At 50.8% G+C, this 26,523-nt stretch overlaps 1 protein-coding gene across 1 annotated transcript in view; it reads left to right on the plus strand.

Moving 5' to 3' along the window:
* CFAP77 (cilia and flagella associated protein 77) overlaps positions 1-26,523 on the plus strand; it is a 136,624-nt gene that overhangs the window by 69,075 nt on the left and 41,026 nt on the right. Inside the window, exons 3-4 of the mRNA XM_004269070.4 lie at positions 10,863-10,962; positions 11,476-11,704. Of these exons, the coding sequence (XP_004269118.1) occupies positions 10,863-10,962; positions 11,476-11,704 (329 nt within the window). The remainder of the gene's footprint in view (positions 1-10,862; positions 10,963-11,475; positions 11,705-26,523) is intronic.

Consider the following 26,523-nt stretch of genomic DNA (forward strand, 5'->3'; position numbering starts at 1 on the left):
TCGCAGCCACTAAGCAGTCGCTGCCATTCTCCCCTCCCCCCATTCCTTGGCAATCACTATCTGCTTTCTGTCTCTGTGGGTTTACCTATTCTGGACATTTCATGTAAGTGGAATCACACATTACGTGGCCTCTGTCATCTGGCTTCTCTCCCTTAGCGTATGTTTTCAAGGTTCATGCATGTGTGAAGACTTCATTGCTTTTTATGGCTGACTAATATTCTACCGTATATGGATAGACCACATTTTTTCCATTAACCAGCTGCTGGACATCTGGGTGGTTTCCACCTTTTGGCCCTTGTGAAAAATGCTGCTGTAAACATGCATGTACACATATTAGTTTGAACACCAGTTTTCAGTTCCTTTGGGTTTATATCTAGGAGCAGAATTTCTGGGTCACACAGTAATTTGACGTTTAAGTTTTCGAGGAGCCATCAATTTTATAGCTAGTTCTCTGTTCACACAAATGGAGACAGAGTCGCTGATAGTTCCCCCCAGTGGACAGGCTAATGACATCCACCGGCTAGTATGACTGTTTCTCATTGAGAACTTCCCAGGCCCTCTGCTGAGAACTCCCCCTGCATCACGAAATGCTCCAACAACCCTCCGAGCTGGGTACCCCCATTCTACCTATTTTATAGGTGAGGAAACTGGGGATCAGAGGTTCAGCAGCTTGTTCAAGGTCACACAGAGTTGAGAAGCCAGAATTCCAACCTGGGCATTTGGCCCCAAACTTGTGTTTGTACACATCAAACTGTAAAGTCCCGGTAAGTTGCCAAATGATTTCTGTTTGGAGCTGGAGTGGGATGAACCGTAGGCAGGCAGCAGCCAATCTGCAATTAGCCAATAAAGCTGCTAATTATGCCCGGCTCAGACTGTTAGGAAACTGAGTCTACCTTCTTTAAGCACGCCCCAGCTGTGCGTTCCCAGAGCTGGGGGCTGGGGGCTGGGATTAAACCCCACACAGTGGGTAACGCACGAAACAGGCGAGTGACACTGAGCAAAGCATTACCCCGGTGATTTCTCTCCATCAGGGCGTTTAGCTTTATCCCTTGTGTGTTCAGAAAATGGCCAGTCTTGCCCATAACAGCTCCATTTACTGGGCATCCTCTCCGGATCCACTCTGGTGCCGAGATCATCTTGTTTACTCATCTCAGCCACAGACCTAAGATGTTGTGCTGTTTCCCCCGTTTTACAGATCGGGAACTTGGGGCCCAGATAGGTTGAGTGACTGTTTCAAGATCACGCAGGTGTAATTGACAGAGCCCATGTGGATCCTGACGTCCCAATTCGAGAGCCATACTTGTAAGAAGGAGTCCATCCTCATCACTTCCCAACAGCGGAGGTACCATCTCTTTTAGGGGCTTCTGCTGTTACCCAGGAGGAAGTTTCTGGGACTTCCTTTCCCAGGACAGTGAGCTACCTCTTGAGAGTGGCTTGGGTCTGTTCATAATCAGGTGAGCCCTAGCCACTTTTCATTGCTTTCTTTTTTTTTGCGGTACGCGAGCCTCTCACTGTTGTGGCCTCTCCCGTTGTGGAGCACAGGCTCCAGACGCGCAGGCTCAGCGGCCATGGCTCACGGGCCCAGCCGCTCCGCGGCATGTGGGATCTTCCCGGACCGGGTCACGAACCTGCGTCCCCTGCATCGGCAGGCGGACTCCCAACCACTGCGCCACCAGGGAAGCCCCCATTGCTTTTTTAAAAGAAAAAAAAATCCAGATCATGGTGTTTGTTCCTTCCAACCTCTCATGTTTGTCTTTTTCGAAAGGCTGTGCATTTCCCCTCATTCACCTAAACCTGCGGTTGAGTTACTGGCCCCCTGAGGCCGCGGGCTCAGAGCGAGGCATCCGCGCACTTTGCTGCCCGCTGCCTTCTCGGAGTGTAATCAAACATCAAGCTAAGTAGCAAATAAATCTCTCGATCTCATAAGCTGCACAGCGAGATCATGTAAATGCAAATGAAGGAGCGGGTTTCAAGCTGTCGAGGGGGAGGGGAGAGAACGCCGGGGCCCTGTCACCGTGACTGCCTCACGCGGCAAGGGCCATACATCAGCTGCAGTAACGGTTCTGGCAGCACCGAGGGAGCCAGGGCTGCCCCGGGGAGGACGGAAAAGCCAGGCAGGTGGCAAAACACAGGCAGCCCTGGGTCGTGGGGACCAGGCAGGGGCCGGCCGAGTGGTGTGCCGGGCAGGCGCAGTGGGGCCTGGAGAAGTGTCTGCACTGCCTGGGGCTCCCCTTGTCCTGAGCTGGTGAGCTGCTCTAGTGATACCGACAGTGACAGCAGTAACAGAGGCCACTGGATACTGGGCTCCAATCCTTGGCCTGGGGAGGATTTACAGGTGAGGAAAGGGGACCAGACGATTCAAGTGACTTGCCCAAGGTCACACAGGAAGTGGCAGAGCGAGGTCTCAGCTCTGAGACATTAACAGGCTAGTTTCTGGTATCCTCCTGCTGGACCTGCGGCTCTCCCCTCCCCTCCCTTTCCTCCCCTTACCCAGCGGCAGCCAGCTCAGCCCCCATTATAAACTTGATGACATAGAAGAAGAACCTTAACTTTGGCCCTTGGCAGGAGTATAGGAAATAGAAACTTTGGTTTTAACTCTGCCTTTTGACTTTTTTAATTAGAAAAGTAAAATCTCAGTGCCCATCACCCGCGCCCCCCCCAACCCTGCCCCTGCCCAAAGGCTGCCCCTCCAAGGACACATCCTCACACAGTCACTTACGTTGTTATGTTTCCTTCCAGTATTTTTTCAATGAATTTTTTCTACATGGTTGTAACAATAGTGTATGTAAATTTTTGAATCCTGCTGATTTTTTTTTCACTTAACGTTATTTTATATGCCTTTGATCATATATGGATGTGGTCTTCTGGTGTATGGCTTTTCAGTATCATTATGCGATGTTCAACTGCCACTCACACAATGCACATCGTTCAAAGAATCCGGCTTCTGAGACAACGCCGGAGTCCTTTGATGCATAATGCACCTTATTTCACATGATTGTTTATCTGACGTTCTCATTATGGAAATAAATAAATATCCTCTATGCTAATCGTGATCACAATTTGCATTTATATTGTGCTTTTCATTCGAGGGTCTTAAGTTGTTTTATAATAATGAACTCCCCCTCCATGAGCGAGATGGGACATGTGTGCATGTGCGTGCGTGGGCAGAGCCGTATACAGATATTTATTTAATAACCACCAGGCAATAACTGTGGGATTTCATGGAACTACGCTTTAATAGGATGTGGGAAAGTGAGCGGAGGCTTCTCAACTGTCGAGCAAACATACATTTAGTTTAGACTCTGGACGAGAGGGTTAAGTGAGCTGCACTCTTCTGTGGCTGCCAGGAGGTGGGAGTGCTTCCTTTTTGCGGCTTAGTCCTCATACATGAACACCTAAGATTGGTCTAGAGCCCAGGCATCACGCTCCCAGACAGATCTAAAACCCATCTTGGAAATGACCACCAGCTCATTTGTCCAGAGTGAGATCCAGTTCAGACCGTCCAAGAAACCAAACCAGTTAATTTCAACCATTTTCACCACTTTGGTGGGAAATGGGGGCAAGTTAAGACTTTTTAAAAGTATATGAGGTGGGAAATCATTAGATCGGAGTTGCAAGGTTGGGTCACTTGTTCTGAAGTTGTCCCAGGAAAATGGGCTCTGGCGCGGCTCTGGGGATAGGGGTCCTCCTTCCTGGGTCTCAGGTGACTTTAGTGGGAAACGCCACTGGTACTTGCCTCTGGAAAGCCCCAGCGGTCCTGATGCTGGGGACGGGCTGCTCCAAGAGGACTTCCGGGCCAGGGGCTGCCTGCCCGACCCAGTTCCCACTGCAGGTTTCCAAGGCTTGTTCCTCGATGTTGGGTAGTGGAGGGAGCTGCCGTGCAGAAGGAGCCCAGAGAATCCCAGGACCCCCTGGGACAGGGAGCGAGATGGTTTTAATTAGAGCTGAGAGATGGGAAATAAGGCAGCGAGGGATGACATCTTAATGAGGTTTAATGAAGCTGTCTGCTGATGGGGACAGCTGTCACCCAGAGCTGTATGCTAGCCAAGCCACTTTGTGACAGAGGAAACTCAGAAAAAGGCACAATCTGAAAGCAGCTGAGAAGGGCGGGGTGGCCAGGCTCAGAGCTGGGGTTTTTCTCCTGCGTTGGCCTCTTGATTCTAACACCTCAACAACAAGGGACTCCAGCTAGTAGGCCAGATTTGAATAGCTTCCAATATCTCACAATTCCCCTTTGTGCAAAGCTCAGGTATGCCTCTGAAAAGACCTTGAGGATGTGCACGAGGTGTCTTAGAATTCAGCCATAAGAAACAGGGAGGGCTTGCATTTGGGGGCTGAAAGGGATCCACCATCCCATCCCTTTCTGAGACTCAATTTCCCCCTCTGTCTCGTGGTGACCACATGGCCTCCGTTATAGAGATGTTGTGAGGGGCCACTGTAGGTGAGCACAGAGCTATGAGGTCAGAGGGCTGGGTTTAACGCCAGCTCTTCCATTTACTACCTGGGTGCCTTTGGGCAAGTGTGAACCTCTTTAAGTTTCAGTTTTCCCAACCGTCAAATGGGAAAACAACCTCCCAGTGAGGGTGGCAGAGTTCGGGGTGAAGCAAGAAAAGCTCTCAGGACATAGTAAGTGCTCAATAAAAGTGTTTGCTAAATGAGGTCACGGGGCGTAGCAGCCTTGCACGTAGGAGGTGCCCAATTAATGTTCACTCTCTTCCTCGTTTCTTTCTTTACTTCTGTAGTAAAGAGAACAACGTGGTTCCCAGGGATCCCTGGGCAGGGAGGGTGCTCTCAGCCTTCACATGACCCCACAACTGTGCCATCTGCCCCAGGAACTTTGGACATTCCAGCTGAGAGCCATCTCTCATCCTATTGTGGGCTGGAGGGGCAGGCTACCCGTGGGACTCAGGTGGCCAATCAAAGCTGAGATTTGTGGCCACATCTCATCAGTTTCACAGCCAGTTTGCTTGCATCTAGAAGTTCAGGGTCAGAAGCTCCTCTGAGCACCTGTTTATCAGTCCTTAGCTGGTCCCTGAGTTGCCCAGAGACGTGTAGTTTCCTCTGTCAGGCAGCTATTCTCTGTAGGCTTCTGGAAAGCCCCTCTGGACAAGCTGGGGAGGGAAGCCCAGGGTCGGTGCCGGGCCCTCCCACCTCTGGCTGGATCCTCTCTGCTGCTTCCAGGGAGCCCCTGGGAGAACCCTCAGCACTCCTGTTCTCACTGGCTGTCCCCCTGGGATCTTCTTCAGGTTGGCTCTCTCCCCAAAATGCCAATCCAAGATCTGGATCTTCTCTCCTTTCCAGCCCTGACCCAGGCATGACTCAGCTATCCCGTGTCCAGGTCACTGAAATGACAGCTCTTCCCATAACGCACAGTCTGTACATCAAATGGCCTCCTGTCGCTGGGGCTCTCCTGGGCAGAAGGCTACTTACGTCCTCTGTGGGTGTGGAGGGCACCGTGCGAACAAGTCAGCGTGAGCAAAATCCAGTCTGTTCTGCGTGAGCAAAATCCAGTCTGCAGAGCTAAAGTCCGCGCACAGGACAAAACAATGGAGAGTCCCGGGCAGTTGCGGCTAAGCGCCAAGAGGCAGCGAAAACTGCGTGGAGTCAGATGTGGGTTCAAGTCCACCCTTGGCCACTCATTAGCTGGGAGGCTTTGGGCAAACAAGCCCCTACAGCTGTCTGGACCTCCCTTTCCCACCCGAAAACCCGTGTAGTTTCCAGGGCTGCTTTACGCGTTAGTGGTACCCTGGGGGGCAGTGAAGTGCCCCTGTGGAGCCTGGCCCACGGTCGCCATGATTACGGTGTTGCCGTGGTCGGTGGTGGTGGCACCAGGGCGGGGTCAGTCGGCTTATCTCGTTGGGCAGCTGAGCTGGTAATGGGTGAATACACTGCTCCTCTAGGGCGTTCACATGTTAACGCAGGGACTCTGAGACACACGGCCCGAACCTAAAGGATCAAACTACCAAGGCTGGAATTTCAAGCATGACGGTAATGTCAGGACCCCACCGCTCTTGCGACACGTGGCCGCCTTGCAGACGGATGCGCTCTGAGGGAGGGTGGGGGGGGGCCAGGACCGCGGGGTGTGAGGGGCACCCACATCAGGTCGGGAAACAGGACCAGTGCCCCCGAAGACTCCTTGTGCTGCTTGCAGCCACCGTCCCCACCCCCATGGTACCCACCCTCCCGACTTCCGAAACCAGACATTAGTCATGCTGTGTTTGAACGTCACTGGCATGGAGCAGTGCCTGCCTTGTGTGTCCAGCTCCTTCTGTCCCACGTTTGTGTGAGAACCACCCAGGTGGTTGTGTAGAGCTGTCCTCTCGTTCCCGGTGCCATTGAGCAGTTCCTAACCTATTGGCATTTGGGGCCAGATGACTCTTTGTTGTTGGCAGTGGGGCCTGTCTTGTGCATTGTGGGATGTTTCGCAGCATCCCTGGCCTCCACCCACTGGAGGGAGGGTAGTACTGCCTCCTAGCTGTGACAACCAAAAACGTCTCCAGACACGGGCAAATGTCCTCGGTGGGGGCGGGGCGGGGGCACAATTGCCCCCAGTTGAGAACCACCCCTATAGAGTGTTCTATTGAATGAATATGTCACCATTTTTGTTTTAATCCACGTGGGATGGCCATTTGGGTAGTTTCCGGTGCTTGGCTATCACAAACTGAGCTGCTACGAGCATTCTCAGACATCTCTTTGGGTGGACTTGGGCACTCATTTCTGCTGGGTGTCCAGGAGGGAATTGTTGGGTTATCAGTAAGCATATGTTTAGCTTTCATAGATACTGCCAAACAGTTTTCCGCAGTGGTTGTACCAATTTACATTCCCACCAAGAGCATGAGTGTTCCGGTTCATGTCTTTACCAATATCATCGAGTTTTTTATTTTGTACTTCTCAGAGGTTGAGCACCTTGACGTATGGGTCCTGGCCACTTGGACATCCCCTTAATAAAGCGCCTGTTCAAGTCTTTTGCTTGTCTTTCTATAGGATTGTCTGCCTTTTTCTTATTGATTTGTAGCAGCTCTTTATATATGATGAATAACAGCCCTTTGTCAGATATATGTATTGCAAATACCTTCTCTCATTCTATAGACTCACACATTTTTAGAGCTAGAGGCAATCTGTGCTCCCCTATCAAACCCTCTGGTGGCCTTGGTTGTCATTACTTGTTCAGTTTGTCCTTTTAGCAAGATAAGGAATTTCATAAGGGCAGGGGGCAGTATGTGTCTGCTTTGTTCACCTTAGAACTCCTGGCACAGGGCTTGGTGCAGAGGAGATACAAAATAAATATTTGTGCAGCGAACGAATGAGCGACTTTCCCATTGGGATGACCTTTGCAGCCCAAGGCTTCAGTATTTCTGGCCGTCGTTGCTTCCTAGGCAACCCTCACTAAAAAGCGTGGAGATTGAGGCACCCGCCTGCTTCCGTGCCTCCTTCACCGCCAGGCCCCGCCCAGTGGCAGCCGCTGAGTCTGTCGTTCCTCTGGAGCTGGACTTCTGCCCACCTGCACCTGCCAGAGGGAGGCGGGGCCTCTCCCAGAGAAGTCACATTTTAATTAACTTCCCTTGCCGTCACCTCACCGGAGAGGCCAGATCATTTTCATAAACAAATGAGGAGCCAGGGCTTTGTCTGCAGCTCAGAGTGAATCACACGGAAGGAAATGCAAAGAAACCACCCAGCCAGGGCCCCCACCTGAACCTCAGAACTCTCAGCTCTCGAGGGAGGTGAAGGCCTGGGATTTGGGATGAGAAGGAAGAGGGAGAAAAAGGATGAGGCAGTGTGTAGAAAAGAGCTGCCAGAGTCTCCAAGGAGGCAGTTCATTCATTCACTCACTCATTCAGCCCCTCTTCACTAGCATCTGTTCTCTGCTGATCTCTTTGAAAAAGAGGGGTGAGAATAAAAACTATGTGGCATGTGGGGAATCTCTGTACCTTCTGCTCAATTTTGCAGTGAACTTTACATTGCTCTAAAAATAAAGTCTATTTTATTTATATATTTATTTATATTTTTGGCTGTGTTGGGTCTTCGTTTCTGTGCGAGGGCTTTCTCTAGTTGTGGCGAGCGGGGGCCACTCCTCATTGCGGTGCGCGGGCCTCTCACTGTCGTGGCCTCTCTTGTTGCGGAGCACAGGCTCCAGACACGCAGGCTCAGTAGTTGTGGCTCACGGGCCCAGTTGCTCCGTGGCATGCAGGATCCTCCCAGACCAGGGCTCGAACCCGCGTCCCCTGCGTCGGCAGGCAGACTCTCAACCACTGCACCACCAGGGAAGCCCTAAAGTCTATTTTAAAAATAACTAACCTTAAAAGGAAGGAAGAGAAAAAGGAAGGAAGGAAGGGAGAAAGAAAGAAAGAGAGGAAGGAAGGAAGGAAAGGAAGGATGGAAGGAAGGAAGAAGGAAAGAAAGACTTAGCAGACAGTCTACCGAGGGATACAGATATTAAACTGATCATCACAGAATTAATGACTTAATTACACTACTTTGTAATCTTTAATGGCTTTACTGAGATATAATTCACATACTATACAATTCACCCATTTAAAGTATAGGATCCAATGGCTTTCAGCATATACACAGGATTGTGCAACCAACACCACAATCAATTTTAGAACATTTTCGTTACCCCCAAAGAAGCCTTATACCCCTTAAGCATCACGCCTCAATCATTCCATTCCCCTCTCCATCTCGGCCATGGGCAACCACTAATCCACTTTCTGTTTCTATGGATTTGCCTATTCGAGACATTTCTTGTAAATGAAATCATACAATATGTGGTCCTTTGTGACTGGCTTCTTCACTGAGCACCATTTTGTAACGGCCAGTCCATGCTGAAGCAGGTTCTACTGCGTAATTTTGAAAGTGCCCTAAAGGTGGAGCTCAGGGCCCTATGGTGCCATAGACAAGGAAGTTTGCCTGTACTGAGGGCAACCCGGGAGGGCTTCCCAAAGGAAGTGGTTTTTAATCTCAGGCATTTATAGAACACCTGTTATGTGCCACCAGGAAAAAGAAGTCAATAGAAGCCATTAGAAGGCTGTGTAGGATATTATATTCCAGGCAGGCTGGCCCGGCATGTGCATTCCTGGAAACTGAGAAGATCATTTCAGTTCTAAGCTCCAAATGAATAGAATGGATAGTAAGTGTTACCAGACCCAGATGAGGGAGAGGCCACAGTGAGCCCCAGGGGTCCAGAGAGCTTGAAGAATAAGAACCAGAAAGGGGAGGGGCAGGCCAGGAGCAAAAGAGGCCGGGACTCCGGCAGACCCTTCAGGGGTGGGGAGCGGTCTAATGTGCCTAACTCTCAGGACCACGTGGAGTACCCAGGAAGGCAAAGCTGCAGAGGTGGATGGGGTTGGAGGGTGCGGGGCCCAGACTGCCAGCCCAAGGGAGGGGTTTCCCCCAAGACAGTGATGAGCCATTATGGGTGGTCCCGCATCATCCAACTCTAAACGCCCAGGTCTCCGGGAGCCAGAGAAAAGGAGAGAGAGATTGATGGGAAAAGGAGAAAGGGTGAGCCCGGAGCCACCAGACTCTCTGGACAGGCTTTGGTGAGGCCAGAGCCAGGAATGTCCTGGGAGATGTAACACCCTGCAACTGGGAGCCCACTGTCTGGGGCCCATGGGGGTGGGAGGAGCAGCTGCACCCACCCAGCTCAGTAAGGTCCATGGTCCCCAGGGGCCTGATGGTACCGGGAGCGTCACACACCTGGCTGGTATCTCTTTAGCAGGCGGATTTGAATGTGGGCTGGAGACACAGCCTGGGTTCAAATCTCAGCTCTGCCACTTCTTGTCCCATGTGGCCTTGTGCAACCTGTCTTGACCTCTCTGTGCCTCAGCTTCCCCATCTGAGACATGGGGGCAGTGATGGGCTGCCTCAAAGGGCAGCTGTGAGGACTAAGGAGGAGAGGCATATGAAGAACCCAGTGTTGTGTCTGGAGCACAGACCTCAGCGGGTGTCCGTTGATGAAGAGCAACGATCTAAGCACCGTACAGGACAGGACCTCTGAGCTCAGGGAGCTGCTCGTCTAAAGAGAGGCAGTGCAGCATCATGCTTAAGAGCTTCACCCCGAAGCCAACACAACTGCATTTGACATCCAGCCCCAGCCTTTAGGAGCTGTGGATCGTGACCCCGCCACTCTGGGTCTCAGCTTCCCCACCTGTACAATGGGGCAAATGATGTGGTTGATCATAGAGCAATTTCATCCCTACAAACCCCTTCTGGAGGGTTAAGGAGTTGACCAGAGACCCAAAGAGTGAGAATGGCGGTCCAGCCGCCAGGAGGGTGACAGTGGGCCTTGGCACCGTATCCCCACACCCTCAGGTGACATCCAAGGAGGCAGCTCCAGTGACGATGATTTGAGCCATCCCCAGTAGGAATGAAGGGTTAGGGAGGAAAGATGCCCCTTCCCTCAAGGGTGGCCCCAGGTGAATCTCCGTGAACCAGGTCTTTCCGTCCATCTGCAAGATACATCATTTCCAGCTCTAGGTTGCCAGATCTGGGCTGGACCCCAAATACGGCTGCTTAGTGCGGGGTCCGTGCCGCCCCTCTCTCCTGCTGCACAAATGCACGTCCTCCCTCAAGGCCTCGGTCCCGACCGCCCCCCGCCACGAGGGTCCTCCTGACTCTGCTCTCCTCACCCGCCCCCGAGCAGTAGCACAGCAGGCAGGCTTCCCCAAGGTGTGTCTCAACGCCCAACAACAGTTAGCGCTCATCTCAGGGAGGGCTCGCGTTCCACACCCTAGTAGCCCCGAGGTCGCCCCCAGGGCCTGGGGTAAAGCAGCACCCGATGACTCCCTGTCACTGAATTTAGTGTAATACTGTTGGTCTGAGGTTCCACTGCTCACCTTTGCTCTCTGTCCTTCCCCCAACAGGCTGAACTTGGGAAGCCCCGGGAAAGAAGCTGCAGTCTGCCTGGAATTAATTTTAATTACGGACTCTACATCCGGGGGCAGGATGGAGGGGTCCCTGAAGGTGAGCAAGCTTCCTCTGGAGCCCAAAGGGACTTGAACGCTCTACCTAGGCTACTTCCTCCAGGAAAAGAGTCGAGGGGCCTGCCCTGCAGCACGATTCTGGTGGAAACCACAGTTTGCTTAGCCGAGAAGGACAGGACCACGAAGGGTCCAGGTCTAAGGTGTCAGGGAAATAGCAAGGGCCCCAGACAGTGTGGAACCTTGTCCCCATGCAAGACTGTGCTCTGCACCTTTTGAGCTGCAAGCATAGACAGGCTCGTGACCAGCCCTCTGATCTCCCAAACGAGGTCAAGGCCAGGCAAACCCAGCTCCATGAAGGAGGCTCAGGCGTCGTCTAGAATCTCTGGGAATCCTGACCCCACCCTTTCAGCGGGCCAAGCAGGGCTGTCACCCAACAGGCTGCAGGTTAATGAGAAGGTATTCGTGCCCCAATTTCTTCTCTGTCAGAGGCCACGGATTCCTTTACTTCCCAGACTGATCTCCATGCCATGGCTCTGTCTCTCCCTGCCCTCAGCCATTGGACACTGGAATGTATTTAAACAGCAGCCTACCTGCCCCCATGAGCTGAACCGGAATTATATCGCCATGAACCGTGGGGCAGTAAAAGCTGGCCTGGTAACTGCCCGGGAGAATTTCCATTACCGTCAGCTCAATGACATCCGCATCAGTGACCAGGATGACCGGCGCCTCAAGAAGGAACCGCCCTCTCTCCCTCCGAATATGACGTTCGGGATCCGGGCACGGTAAGATGGTTGGCACCCGTGCCAGACGGCTGACACCCGTGATGGTGAGGGGGCTGCTCAGTGGTGACTGAATTAGGGAACAATGTGGGAGCATGACTCTGTACTCCAGGGAGGGGCGAATGATCCAGGCCTGGCCAATCAGCATATCTCACAAACCACGGCCAAAGTGATTGGTTCAGAGGCAGACATGTGACCCATGTCCCAACTCTGGAATGCATGACATTCTATAAAAGTAGAATGTGGTTGCATGTAATCAAGTCTCAACTCAAACGACTTTGATTTTTTTTAAGGGGAATTTATTGGCTCATATGATTGAAAAGGTAGCGCTTCAGGCATAGCTGGATCTAGGCAATCAGGCAATGTCACCAGTGTTGGGTATGTCTCTCCATGACCTGGCTGTGCTTCCCAGTTTGGGCTCCGTTCTCCGACAGGCTTCTCCCTCGTGTGGCAAAATGGCCAGAATCAGTTCCATTCTTACATCCTACACTTTTAGCGACCCCAGTGGGAGTGGTGTAGGAACTACAAAAGCCTTGAGATTAAGATTCTTTGGTCCAACTTCAGTAGCGTGCTTATCCCTGAACCAACCAAAGGAGTGAGTAGAAATTGTGACCTACACTGATTGGCCAGGCCTGGGTCACACTTTTGCCTCTGCACCAATTACTGAGGCCGGGGGATTCTGGTGCTCTGATTGGCCAGGGCTGATCCCTTGCCCCTCCTTGGAGGGGGCGTGGTTGGAATCAGTCCCCACGATGTACGGGGGCTGATGGTGGAAAAGATGCAGAAATAGAGGTTCTGATCCAGAAGGAGAAGAACAGAACACGATAGCAGGCAAAAACAGCAAATGTCCAGTACAACAGGGCTTCCCAACCCATATTACGTCACAACACAAGCATTACAAAAATCACTGATATTTGTACATTACATTGTACAGATAAATAGCAGTGCTGTCAGCCAGCAGTGAACGGCCTGGGGCCTCCAGCTGCCCCAAGTCCCATCTGTGACACCTGAGACTAAGCCTGTATCTTGGTGTCCATCTGTGTGGCACTGCCCTGCTCTGCCCACATGCAAGGCCATTGACAGTCTATCTCCAGTCCTTTCCCATCACAACCCACTGTTCCGGGACCGGTGCCTTCCTTTGGCTGTGCTACTCAACTTTTGGGGGGGCGGTGAGGCTTCCTTTATTTCTTATTTTATTTTTTCTAATCGTCTTTTACTGTGGTTAAATATACATAAGATTTACCATTTTTAGGTGTACAGTTCAAGGGCATTAAGTACATCCAGATTGCTGCATGACCTTCACCACCATCCATCGCTAGAACTTTTTCTTCATCCTACACTGAAACCGTGCACCCATTAAACAGTAACCCTCTATTTCGCACCCCCTCAGCTCTTGGTAACCACCCTCTACTTTCTTTCTGTATTAATTCGACTGCTCTAGGGACCTCATACAAGTGGAATCACACAGTATTTGTCCTTTTGTATCTGGCTTATTTGGCTTGGCATAAGGTGCTCAAGGTGCATCCATGTTGTCCTGACAGCATGGATCAGAATTCCCTTCCTTTTTAAGGCTGAATAACAGTCCATGGTGTGTATATATCACAGTTTGTTTATCCACTCATCCCTTGATGGACACTTGGATTATTTCCACTTTTTGGCTATTGTGAATAACGCTGCTATGAACATGGGCGTACGCTATCTGCCTGAGTCCCTGCTTTCAATTCTTTTGGGTATATGCCCACAAGGGTAATGGCTGGATTGCGTGGGAATTCTGTTTATTTATTTGAGGAACTGCCACGGTGTTTCCCGCAGTGTTTCCCACCATACCTGTGTATGCTTTTCCCTCTGCCTTTCTCAGCATCCTACCTGGTAGAATCTACTTGCTCATCAAAGCTCAGCTCAGCTTCCTCTCTGTGGTAAGCTTTTCCACCTCCCTGGCCTCAAACTCTACGCACATCTCTCTCAGCAGAAAGGCTGTTTGTTCATCGCTGTTCATCAGCCCTCAAAACCTGAAAGGTGGCACTAGAGACACATTGGAAAGTCACTTCTGGGCCAGATTAACTAATCATCTGTATACTGTCCTTCTCCCACCTTTGAAATAATGCCCAAGTCGATCCCTCGAGGCAAGGCAAGGTTCTCCAGGACTGCCTGGAGTGCAGAGGGACAGAGCCCCAGCTGTGTGACCACTAGACTGGTCCATACTGGTCACCAGTGTCTTGAAGACAGCATGGTGTCCAGGAGGAGTCGCCCGGGCTTTTCGTCCCACCTTTGTTCCCAACTCTCTTTCCCTCCAGGGCTTCTGTTTCCTCATCTGTAAATAGGATATTAAGGCAGTCACTGCCATTCTGGGATTCTCAGGGTATGTTCTGTCTCTACGTCAATTTCATTTCATTGTCACTAAAACCCCGTGCAGCCCCATGTTCACAGCAGCACTGTCTACAATAACCAAGACATGGAATCAACCTAATTTTCCATAGACAGACGAATGGATAAAGAAAATGTGGTACATATATACAATGGAATATTACTCAGCCATAAAAAGGAACGCAATTTGGTCATTTGTAGAGATGTGGATGGATCTAGAGACTGTCATACAGAGTGAAGTGAGTCAGAAAGAGAAAAACAAATATCATATATTAATATACGTATATATGTGGAATCTAGAAATATGGTACAGATGAACCGGTTTGCAAGGTAGAAATAGAGACACAGATTTAGAGAACAAATGTATGGACACCAAGGGGGGAAAGCGGTGCTTGGCGGGGTGGGAGGAATTAGGAGATTGGGATTGACATCTATACACTAATATGTATAAAATAGATAACTAATAAGAACGTGCTGTATCAATAAATAAAATAAAATTCACAAAAAAGAAAGAAATTCAGAAAATAAAAAGATGTATATGTATACAAAGGAATACAGTGCTACTCGGCCATCAAAAAGAATGAAATAATGCAAATGCAGCGACATGCATGAACCTAGAGATGATAATACTGAGTGAAGCAAGTCAGACAGAGAAAGACAAATATCACATGACATCGCTTATATGTGGAATCTAAAATGGGATACAAATGAACTTATTTACAAGACAGAAACAGACTCACAGACATAGAAAACAAATTTATGTTTACCAAAGGGGAAAGGGGGTAGAGGAGGGATAAATTAGGAGTTTGGGATTAGCAGCTACAAGCTACTATATATAAAATAGATAAACAACAAGGTCCTACTGTATACAGAGAACTATATTCAATATCCTGTAATAAACCATAATGGAAAAGAATATGAAAAAGAATATACAGATGTATATATGTACAACTGAATCACTTTGCCATGAACCAGAAACTAACACAACATTGTAAATCAACTATACTTCAATAAAAAAATTAAAAAGGGGCTTCCCTGGTGGCGCAGCGGTCGAGAGTCCGCCTGCCGATGCAGGGGACACGGGTTCGTGCCCTGGTTCGAGAGAATCCCACATGCCGCGGAGTGGCTGGGCCCGTGGGCCATGGCCGCTGAGCCTGCGCGTCCGGAGCCTGTGCTCCACAACGGGAGAGGCCACAACAGTGAGAGGCCCGTGTACCGCAAAAAAATAAATAAATTAATTAATTAAATTAAATAAAATTCTTGAGGTGTGAATGAGCATGTGTCAATATACAGATCATGGAGTTTAAAAAAAAAAACTCTAAAAAAAATAATCTTAAATTGCTATAAAACCGGGTGGCTGCAATTTCAGGGAAAGGACGTGATGAAGTACCAGCTATATCTTCTGTGATGGTAAATGGGCTTTGCATATGCAAATTGAATGGATTTTAAAATGGTATTTAATGACAATTTTCGTAGCAGACGTTAACATTAATTGCACAAAAATGAAAATGCTGCATTAGGTTGCTGTTAGCAGCAAATATCGTGGCCATAAAGCTTTATCTTTATCAACAGCAGCCCTTTCTGATGTGACAGGGCAGCTCAGCAAATTGCAAGCAAAAGGGCTTTTATGGAACAAAAATATCCCCCAAAGCAGGCCCAAATCAGCATCAATTTCGCTTTATTTCTTCATAAATGGAGGTTAAATGGCTGCTGGAAAAGCTTTTACTGAAACGCCCAACCTGCCCGCGAATCCCCTCTACCTTACAACATCAATGCAAGGAACAGTTAAAAAATCATCACCCCCCCTCTCCATAATGGGGCTATTACTTTAAAGTTATGGGACCAAGGCCCATTCTCTAATGATCACCTTCTACAAGCCTCGATTGTATTTATTTCCTTACTTTAAAAGCATGTTAAAAACCAAACCCGGGCTTCCCTGGTGGCGCAGTGGTTGGGAGTCCGCCTGCCGATGCAGGGGACGCGGGTTCATGCCCCGGTCCGGGAAGATCCCACATGCCGCGGAGCGGCTGGGCCCGTGAGCCATGGCCGCTGGGCCTGTGCGTCTGGAGACTGTGCTCCGCAACGGGAGAGGCCACAACAGTGAGAGGCCCACATACCGCAAAAAAAAAAAAAAACCAAACCCGCTTACACCTGACTACCCGAGGACTTGTTGGGGTGATTTGGTCCAATAACTAAAGAAGCCAAGAAACAAATGACTACCATTTACTCACAACTACAGAAGATATGTTAAAAAATAAAGTTCCACTTCAGACTAAGTACACAAGAAGCTTACTCTAAGCTAGGGATGCTGAGTGATGGGCTGTAACTGCTGTATGAGAGAACGTTCTGGCTACAGCTCTTCCCCCGGCCCCCCACCATCAAATCCCCTTGCCCTTTATATATTTTACGACGGACAAAATAGCTAGATGTGAGGGGCAGCGCACGCATCCATCCGCCTGCCCACGCAAGCCCTCAAAGCCAGGTAGGGTCAAAACCTGAATTTGGGATTATTCAGTTACTTCCTTTCCAGTTAGCTGATTTGCTTTCCAACCCACACCAATTTGTTACAGATTGTCACTAAATCAGAAAGGTACATTTCGATCCACGAGCCTCTGGCTAAAAGGAAGTGGACACCTAGGCAATTATCTGGAAAAGGATGCCCGTGTAGACATGTGATCACAAGTAGGGGCTGAGGCCAAGTCAACCCACGGAGATGTTTGTTTGGCCCAGGCAGTAATTAAAAAAATCAAAAGTTTGAATGAGTTGCCACATTAAAAAAAAAAAAAAATCAGGAGATCTCATATAAAACCCCAGATTTCCTGCTTCTCTTAAAACGTCACAAGCCCAGGCAACCCGGGTCTGCACTCCTACCTGGCACCAGGGGATGGGGCTGAGCAGGGTCCGCTTTGGACAGATTCCACGCGTGCCCTTCTGTCTATCCCAGTCTCCACCCAGCCTGGCTTCTCTCATTTTCTTGACCCGTCCGGTCCCAGTAGGCACTGAGTTTGCAGCTGCTGGTGTAGACTGGTCATCCTGACCCTTCAGCTACCTGCCGCCTCTTTTTATGTCCTCTGATGATGGTAGGGCCCACCACTAACAGAAGCTGCTGTGAATTGAACTTACACGTGGCAGGCATTTGCACATATAATTGCTAATGAATCCTATGAGGCAGGTACCATTCTAATCACTTCGCAGGCCAGGAAAGGGAGGGTGCGTGTCCCCGAGGCTGCACGATGGCAGAGCCTGGATTTGTACCCTGGCTAGCTGGCCGGCTTTGAAGACCGAACCTCTAGGATCAGGCAGCTGGAAAGAGCTGGCACATTCTCACTCTGCCGTTTCACTGTCAAATCTCAGAATCCAAGTCAGGGAAGAATTTTAAGTTCTCATTACCAGCGTGTAAGACCATAACACAGATCTCAAAGCGTGCCGTGACCCCCGGTCCATAAACAGATATGTCTGGGGGCCAGAAATGTAACTATTAAAGAAGGGCTTAATTATTGATACATTTAAATAAGTGTTTGCAAATGTTCACAGGCCCTCGGCACATGTTAATTGTTACTGCTCCTAATTGGTCCAGCATTGTCGAAGATGATGAGACAGGGACGGCGGGGGACGGGGGAGCTGGGCAGTTGGTGCTCCTGGCAGATTCTGGGCGTCCAGGGCTCTACCTCCATGCTGCCTGGGAGCATCAGGCCGCAAGCAGGGCAAGGATGATAGTAGGGGGATTCATCATTCAGTCAATGAGCAAACAGCTCCCTGCATGTCAGTATCTAACATGGGCCAGATGGAAGATGGGTAGACCCCGTTTTGAACTAATAACGGCAACTATTATTATTGTTATTATTACGTGTCATCAGACATTGTGCCAAGCACCTCAGAAGCATCCTCTCCTTAAATAACTGAACAGCTCAGTGAGTACAACGCTTACGTCCCCATCTTACAGAAGAAGAGACAGAGGGTCAGAGAGGGGAAGTCATTTGCCCCTGGCTGCTCTATAGTGGGATGGGGATTAGTCTGGCCCAACCACCTGTGATGGTGACCTTGGCACTGAGCTGCCTTCCTAACAAACACAAGGATGGAGGTGACACAGGTAGAGATGCTGCCCAAATTATTCCTGCACTAGATGGGGGCTGAGACAGAACATATATGGTGAAGGCCATCCTGTCTGGATTTTTCTTAAAGCTTTAAACTTAACCTGAACGCATCAAAAGAGCCCAATTAACTTCCCTTTTTTTTTTTTTTTTTTTGCGGTACGTGGGCCTCTCACTGTTGTGGCCTCTCCCGCTGCGGAGCACAGGCTCCGACGCGCAGGCTCAGCGGCCATGGCTCACGAGCCCAGCCGCTCCGTGTCACGTGGGATCCCCCCGGACCGGGGCACGAACCCGTGTCCCCTGCATCGGCAGGCGGACTCTCAACCACTGCGCCACCAGGGCAGCCCTGAACTTCCCTTTCGATATGTCGCTTCCCTTCACCTTCACCTACCTCCCGATAAACAAGCTCTTTGACGGGGCTTCCGGAACTTTCACTACACTGGATGCTCCAGGCCTGCTTCGGCTCAACCCCAGTATCCCTGGTGCCGACCATAGTGCCTTTGCTGAAAGAGGCCTATCCGCTGCATGAATGCATGAGCAAATGGCCACGTTGAAGTCTGAATATGAAGCCAGTAGCAACTCGGGTAGAACACTTAACTCATCCACCAATTAGTCTAGTCCAGACCCCCTCCAATCCTGGTACTGAAAGCGTTCTGACCACGGGAAAATAAGAAACACAAGAAAGCTAGGGAACGCCGCCAGCCCACCCTCCCTACTGCTGCTCGCCCAGCTATCAGATGCATCATCAGTCTGACACTGACAAATGTGAAGGATGGAGGGAATTTTACAGGCTGTTAAAAAAATGTTTGCTGCCTGACAGGCTTTCTGAATCTCTCTGCCAAGCTGATTTATTTTACAAATTTACAAAGGGCCCATCAATCACTCTGGGTTATTTTGTTCCTCCTGGAGCCGACGGCCAAAATCCAAGCCACCCACCCAAACTCCTATAAAGTAACAATAAACCCCTTCCCAGACACCTGTCCCAGGTATCCAAGACAGTTTCTGAATGGGGAGACCAGTTCCGGGTTTATTGCTGGCCTGAAACTCAGCTGAGTGAAACCGGGCTGCCCACAAGGGGGAGCATGTGGGTCTCGCAAAGACCCCTGAACCTGCGTGCTGGCCTGCAAGGTACATCCTGCCACGCAACCAGACGCCCAGCCCCACCGATCTGCTCCCCAGCGCTGACTGCAACTGTAGTTTAACAGTTCTCTGCTTCTTCACCGGGTATGCAGGTCCTGGAGGGCACGGACACTGTCAGTTTTGTCCACCGCTACATCATCAGAGCCTGGAACACAGTAGGCACTCAATAAATATTTGTTGGAGAAATGTGGTCCAGGGCCTTTTAAGGCTTTGAGACATTATTGAAAGGGAAGAGAAAGTTGATCTGACACCCAGAGATGAGATGGAAAAGCCAGAGATTCCTGTGTCATTCAGCAGACTCTCCTGTGCTCCCCTAGGATTGACGTTATGAATCAGCCTTGCAGGGATGCTGCCTCAAAGACTGAATGCGTTCCTTGGCCACATTAATAGAGGGTGGTAGCAAGTCCAGATGAGGGAGGTGACCTACCTATTCTATTCTGCCACTCGGGTCACACTTGTAGCATCATTTAAAAATGTGGGTCATCATAGATTCAGGGGAAGGCCCATAAGCAGGAGAGTGTCCAGAGGGGAGACATCAGGTTGGTGGGTGGGACAAGGGGAGGGAGATCACTGTGTACAAAGGACGTGGCAAGACATGAGGTTTTCCCTGCTGGATGAGAGAAGATGCAGAAGGTTCTCAACTCTCTGAGGCCCTGCTATGAGGACAGTGGAGGAGCTTTGCTCTCAGAGGCTTCAGAAAACAAAACAAGGACCAGCGTATGTGTGTTTGGGGGGCAGTCCCAGTGGCTAACGTTTGCAGAGCCCTCACTAAGTGGCCGATGGATGTAACGCTGAGCACTTTGGACGCATCATCTCATTAAATCCTCACGATTTTGCCAAGTAGGGACGGTTATCCCTGTTTTATAGATGCAGAAACTGAGGCTCAGAGACTCACTTGTCCAAGACCACACGGCCAGTCAGTGGCTGCAGCAGGATTTGAGCCACGTTTCCTTCCAGAGCCGGTGTCCCTATCCATAGCCTGCGCTCTTCCAGGAGGCAGAGGCAGGATGCCTGGAGCGGAGGGGAGTCCTCACAGCAGGATGGCATCTGTGAACAGCAGCCACTCACTGGGGGCCGGCTTTCCACAGAATAACTCAGTTAACCCTCGCCAAAGCCCGGCACCTCCATTCAGCCACTAGGAGCCGAGGCATGGAGAGAGAGGTCGTGTCCCTTAGCGGGTGCTGAGGGAAGGCGTGTTTACTCCAGGACAGGAAAAGATTCTTGCAGGAGGTGGAGGTGTTGGCTGGCACGTTACAGCCTGGCTGGGGCCTGGGACACCCCACAATGGACCCGACGGGGGACAGGGGTTCCTCCGCCTCAGAGCCAGCCTTCCATGGGCCTGACCTGGACGGAGTTCTGTTACGAGGGGCCCAGGCGGGCAGGTGTAGCTGAGGAAGGTGGTGATCTGAGGGCGCTACCCTCTCCCTCCTACCTTCCTGGAAGCCCAGCCTCTCAGGGCCCCTGCCCGACTGCCTGCTGCACCCCCTCGCATCTCCCCAAACTCCTGCAAGGCAGCTTTGTTGCCAGAGCCCCGGAAGGAGGCATTTTTCATGCTTTGCCTTTTTCCTTCTCGGCTCTCCTGCGGCCCAGACAGAGATTTATTCCCAGCCCGAGGCTCGTGGCATTTGGAGCAGAGAGGAGCTGATGGGCCCATAATGGATAGGGCCGCCGCTCCCCCGGGGCCTGTCCCGCCCGAACCCCATCCATCAGGAGCAGCTCAGTGCCAGGGTCAGCGCTAACGAGGCCGGGCCACTCCCCCTCGGGGCCTCCCCGGTTGCATCTCACAGGCTCTGGCTCCCGCCTTTGATTTTTCCAGAGCTGGGCTCACCCTCTTATGTCTGTGGGCGACGCATGGGGAGGGGGCGTGGTGCCCGGCCCGGCTGAGGGCCCCTTGTCCTCACTTCCGCAGCTTCCAGCCTCGACACAATTAGAGGGGTTGCTGGGGTGCAGCTGGTCTGCCCCTCCCGTGACACGGTGTCCCCGTGACACGGTGTCCCCATGACGCAGGCATGGAGAAGCTGGCACTGCGGGGAGCCAGCAGCACCCCTGGGGCCGCGTGAAGAGCCAGGCCTCGAGCCCAGCACATCATTCCTGTCCTTGCAGGAGCTGCAAGCCAAAGAATTCATAGGATGTGCGTGTCGTGCTGAGGACCAGTTCAGGGCCTGACTCGGTCCTGTCCCCTTTGGAAACCACATGGAAGCAGCCAGCTAAAAAGCCAGCCGAAATCCCCGGTGCCCTGCACTAATTCTGATGAACAGTAATATCAGCGTCTGTTTCTCCAGCTCCTATGGGCCCAGACACAGCCTCTCACATGACCCTCGGAGCGACACTTTAGGTAGCGACTCTCTTCTTTCCTTGGACGCGCCGCACAGCTTGCAGGATCTTAGTTCCCCGACCAGGGATCGAACCCGGGCCCTGACAGTGAGCACACCAGGTCCTAACCACTGGACCTCCGGGGAATTCCCAGGTAGTGACTCTCTTATCCCCATTTTACAGCTGGGGAAACCGAGGCCCAGACATGCTTGCCCATGATCACGTGGCCAGAAGGTGGTTATGCTGGGGTTTGATCTCAAAGGCCACATCGTTACCTCCATCCTATGCTGTGCGTTCATTTAGTGCCCACCCGTGCTGGGCATTACGCTGGGTGTTTGGGATACAGAGAGGAAGTAAGACACAAAATAAAGCAGGCCACAAAGGGGTAAATAGCACCACATATCCCGGTGGACAGACGAGGGTGGGACAGAGGCCCGGGGAGACTGTGGGTCACACTTGGTTTTGCTCACTGCTATCTCCAGTACCTGGAATGTAGGAGGTGCTCGATAAATGCTTGTTGACTGACTGCATAAGAAAGAATAGACAGCTTGATCGCGATCCATCCCCGATGCTGGGAACGGCCAATATTCTAAGGCTGAAGACCACCAGTGTCTGAGCACAGAATTACCAGGCGCTGAGCTCCAGCTATCGTTATTCCCGGGCTTCTGTAACAAATGACCACAAACCTGGTGGCTTCTAACAGCAGAAATCTATTCTCTATAACGTGGAGCCCGGAAGTCCAAAATCGAGGTGTCACAGGGCCATACCCCCTCCAACGGCTTTAGAGTAGAATCCTTCCTCACCTCTTCCAGCTTCTGGTGGCCCCCGGGGCTCCTTGGCCTGTGGTCACATCACACCATTCTCCGCCTCGTGGTCATGTGGCCTCCTTCTCTGTGTGTCTGTGTCTTCTTCTCTTTTGTCTCAAATAGAGACACTTGTCATTGAAGTTAGGCTTCACCCAAGGAATGCAGGATGATCTGATCTCAAGGTCCTTAACTTAATGACCTCTGCAAAGACTCCTTTTCCAAGTAAGTTCACACTCCTGGGTTCTGGGGCTTAGAACCAGGACCTATCTTTTGGGGGGCGGTCACCCACCACTCACCCCCCTACAGTCACCAAAGCATCTTAACAGAAAGTCCTGCATTCTAGATACTGGCTTTTGAGAAAACCACCTTTAGCATTATTATTTATAATGGCTGCCCCTGGAGTCTTGTCACACATTACGTTTCTATGAAAAATATAAAAGTGCTTAGTAATCAGTCAAGAATTGTGATCAGCCAGAATGTGATGGGCGTAATGCTTTCCTGAGAAGCAGATGTTTCTGCCAACCCTTTCTTTTGTGTTTATGAGGAACCTCTCCAAAAAAAAAAAAAAAAAAAAAAAAATAGAAAAGTTCAGAAGCTACATGACTAACTGCCACGAACCCGCCACTCAAAGTTCACAAATGTCCCCACTCGGCCATTTCTGCTTCTGACCCTTTTATTATTATTATTAAAGAAATAAAATGTAGCAAACACAGGTTGAAGCCCCTTCTCACCTCTCCCTAACCCCACACCCTTCCCTCTGTTCCCTAAGGACCATCCTAAGGTCGGAACGGGCATGCTTTCCAGCCACACGTTCCCGTTTTTGCTCTACCCTTGGACGTCCTTAAATAAGGCAAATTATTTAGTGTGGTTTCAAACCATTTAAGTCACTTTGTGTGGTGGCTCACTTTTTCACTCTGCATGTTTGCCAAAGTCACTGGGTCCCGCTGTCCAAATCACCCACCTTGGGCCCGTCCATCTCCCGTCACTGAACACCCACCTTGCTTCTCGTTTCCCCCATGATGACGAGGCGCCCGGCACACCTCACACACGTGTGCGGGGTTCCTTGGGGTCATGGTCCACACGCAGAGTTTCCGGGCTCAAGAGGGACCTCCTCAGTTTATGCTGGTGCCCCGATGGATCTGGATCTTTCTCCCAACGCTCTTGCTACCACCCTCATACGCCCTGGTGGGGATGCCCCATCTGGTACTCTCACCTGTTTCCCCAGATGCCAGGATCCCCCTGCACACAGATTCCCAAGGGGTCTGGAGGATAGTTCCTTCTGAGTCACATCCATTCAGCTCAGTGGAGCCTTTTCTCTCCAGAGGGGCTCAAGTCACAGCCCGCTGTGCTGGGAGCGGGGCATGCATCAGGCGGGTGCAGGGAGAGCCCCCAGGTTTCGGGCTCAGGCACTCAAGGTTGGGAGAAGCTCCCTGGAAGCCCGTCCGGCTCCACTGCCCATCCTGTCTCTCTCCGCTGGGCGCCAGTGCGGGGACTGCTAATTGAATTCACCCTTGTGAAAAATGCTAACAAATTGCAAATGACCTCTTAGACAAATTTAGAAGTCAGGAGTGTGCTAACTAAGCCTCCCTCCTCTGTCATTAGCTTTTATGTTGGATCCACAAACAATTAAAAAATAACCACCAGCCCAGAGGTCCTCTCCTCTAATTAGCTCTAAGAGTCCTGCCAGGGAGAGAGGCTGCACCTCAATTACCGTCCCTTCCTCCAGGCTAGTTAGAAAAGACAAGCTCTCAGGCCAAGGGGGGACAATTAAGAAAAAGGTGGTGGGGGTGAGAGAGGACGAAGGGGGGGCGGTGGGCTGCAAGGGTCCCTAGGGACCAGAGCTGATGGTCAGCCCACTCCATAAAGAGGTGCTGGTGGCCGCCAGGCTGGAGGGGCCTCTGCAAGGAAGAGGCTCAGAGCTGTAACCCCCAAAGGGTGCCAGGGACCACGTGGCCAGGATCCCCTAGGGGGCGGCGCATGCACCCTCAGAACAAGGCAGATGCCTGGAACCCAGCCCAGGCCTGGCGAGTCAGACGGTCTGATAGTGGGACCCAGGCAGCTCTACTTTCAATAAGGTTTCTGGGTGATTCTTATTCACCCACAAGATTGAGAATCTCTGGCCTCAACAGGATGAGGGGAGGAGAGACAGTATGAACTGCAACTTCCGATCTGGGCTGAGGCCTGTGTCTTCTGGCTCTAGGGCAGGACTTCCGTGGGTCCTGGGCACTCTTTCCTTCATGAGCCTTTTCCTCCATAAAAAAAAATAATAATAATTTAAAATATTTTATGGCTGTGCTGGTATAAAGATGAATATAATCCAGGCTGGATTATTATTATTTTTTCTGATTTTAAAAGGAATTAGAGCATTTTCATGGGTCCCTAGGAGTGTCCTGGGGCCCAGGCACAAGCCTCCTGGGCCCAATGGGCAAGTGACCTCCAGTTTTCCCCTTCAGGCCTTATCACCCCTTCCCTCCTCCAAGGGAGTCTCCTCTCTTCTCCCACCCCTCCCCGCCCCTCCCAACGCCCCCTTTCTGGGGGGAGCATAGATGAAGGCCGAGAGTAGATGAACACCTGGCCTTGAAGCCTGAAGACTCCAGACTCAACATAGCGCTCTCCTGCTCCCGTGTTGACCTTGAGCTCATACATACCGTCTCTGTGGGCCTCCATTTCTCCATCTGTAAGTGGGACCAATACTATCTCCTGCTATGTCAGAAAAAAATGGTCAGTAGGGAGTTCTTTGAGGCTTTGGGAAGGAAGAGAGATACCAAGCATTTTGTTATTTAAGTGCTGTGGAGCTGGGGTTACACCATCACATGTCTGCAGAGGCCTGGCAGGTCAAAGGGCGAAGCCAGCCCTGTGTGAGGCAATAGGGAGCAGTGGGGACTGCATCAAACTCAAGGTCGAAGGGTGGCAGCTCCAGCCAGTTATTGACAGTTGGGAATGCGGGCCCAGTGTTACCAGATGATCTAAGGCCTCATTAAGGAAAGCCAGCCACTGGGATTTTTATGAGTTCTTCTGATTTAAAAATGTATATATTGTGTACAAGAATTTTTAAATGCTACAGACCAAACTAAGCATGTCTTCTATTTGCAACCCCATTAGTGCAGTATTGCCAGATATGGACCCTGAGCAAGTTATTTTGTCTCATTGAACTCTTTATCAGTAGTTCAATAGCAATGTCAGTTGTTCTTTATCAATCAGTTTCTTTATCAATAAGATGGGGGATGACATAATAATAGTTCCTCTCTGGTAGAGTTATTTTAAGGATGAAAACAAAGCATCCCAGGCCCATGGGTGCAGAGTAGGAGGGAGGTAGGTGAGGTTAGGAAGCATCCTTGAGGTGACGGAGCTGTTTTGTCTCTTGACTGTGGTGGTGAGTCTTCAGACCTACACATGGGATGAAATTGCATAAAAGCAAATACACCAGTGAGTATGAGTCACTTTGGTGGCATCTAAAAATGGGTGGATTATTCAATATCAGTATCCTGGCTTTGACTTTGTTCTTTAGTCTTACCAGATGTCACCACTGGGGGAAACGGGGTAAGGGGTACACGGGGGTCTCTCTGTATTTCTTTTTTTTTCCCCCCTCCCTCTCTATTATTCCTTACAACTGCATGTGAATCTCCAGTGACCTCAATAAAAATTTCAATTGCAAAAAGAAAGAAGGAAATAAGTCTTTGGTAGCCTGTGGGCAATGTTAGCCACAATCACTTATTACTAGAAACAGTGGTGCTATTTTAGGCACAAGCAAAGTTTTTTTTTTTTTTTTTTTTGCGGTACGCGGGCCTCTCACTGTTGTGGCCTCTCCCGCTGCGGAGCACAGGCTCCGGACGCGCAGGCTCAGTGGCCATGGCTCACAGGCCCAGCCGCTCCGCGGCATGTAGGATCTTCCCGGACCGGGCCACGAACCCGCGTCCCCTGCATCGGCAGGCGGACTCTCAACCACTGCGCCACCAGGGAAGCCCTAGGCACAAGCAAAGTGCTCGGTCACGGTCACTCAGGTCACCTGCCCACAGATGGGCCTGTTCGGGAAGCCTCAGGTGGAGCGGAGAAGGGAGGCTCCTGGAGCCCTGGGGCTCACTGCTCGGTGCCGTCCGAGCACGCGTCT

The sequence above is a fragment of the Orcinus orca genome, chromosome 6, assembly GCF_937001465.1.
Source record: "Orcinus orca chromosome 6, mOrcOrc1.1, whole genome shotgun sequence".
NCBI classification, from domain to species: Eukaryota; Metazoa; Chordata; class Mammalia; order Artiodactyla; family Delphinidae; genus Orcinus; species Orcinus orca.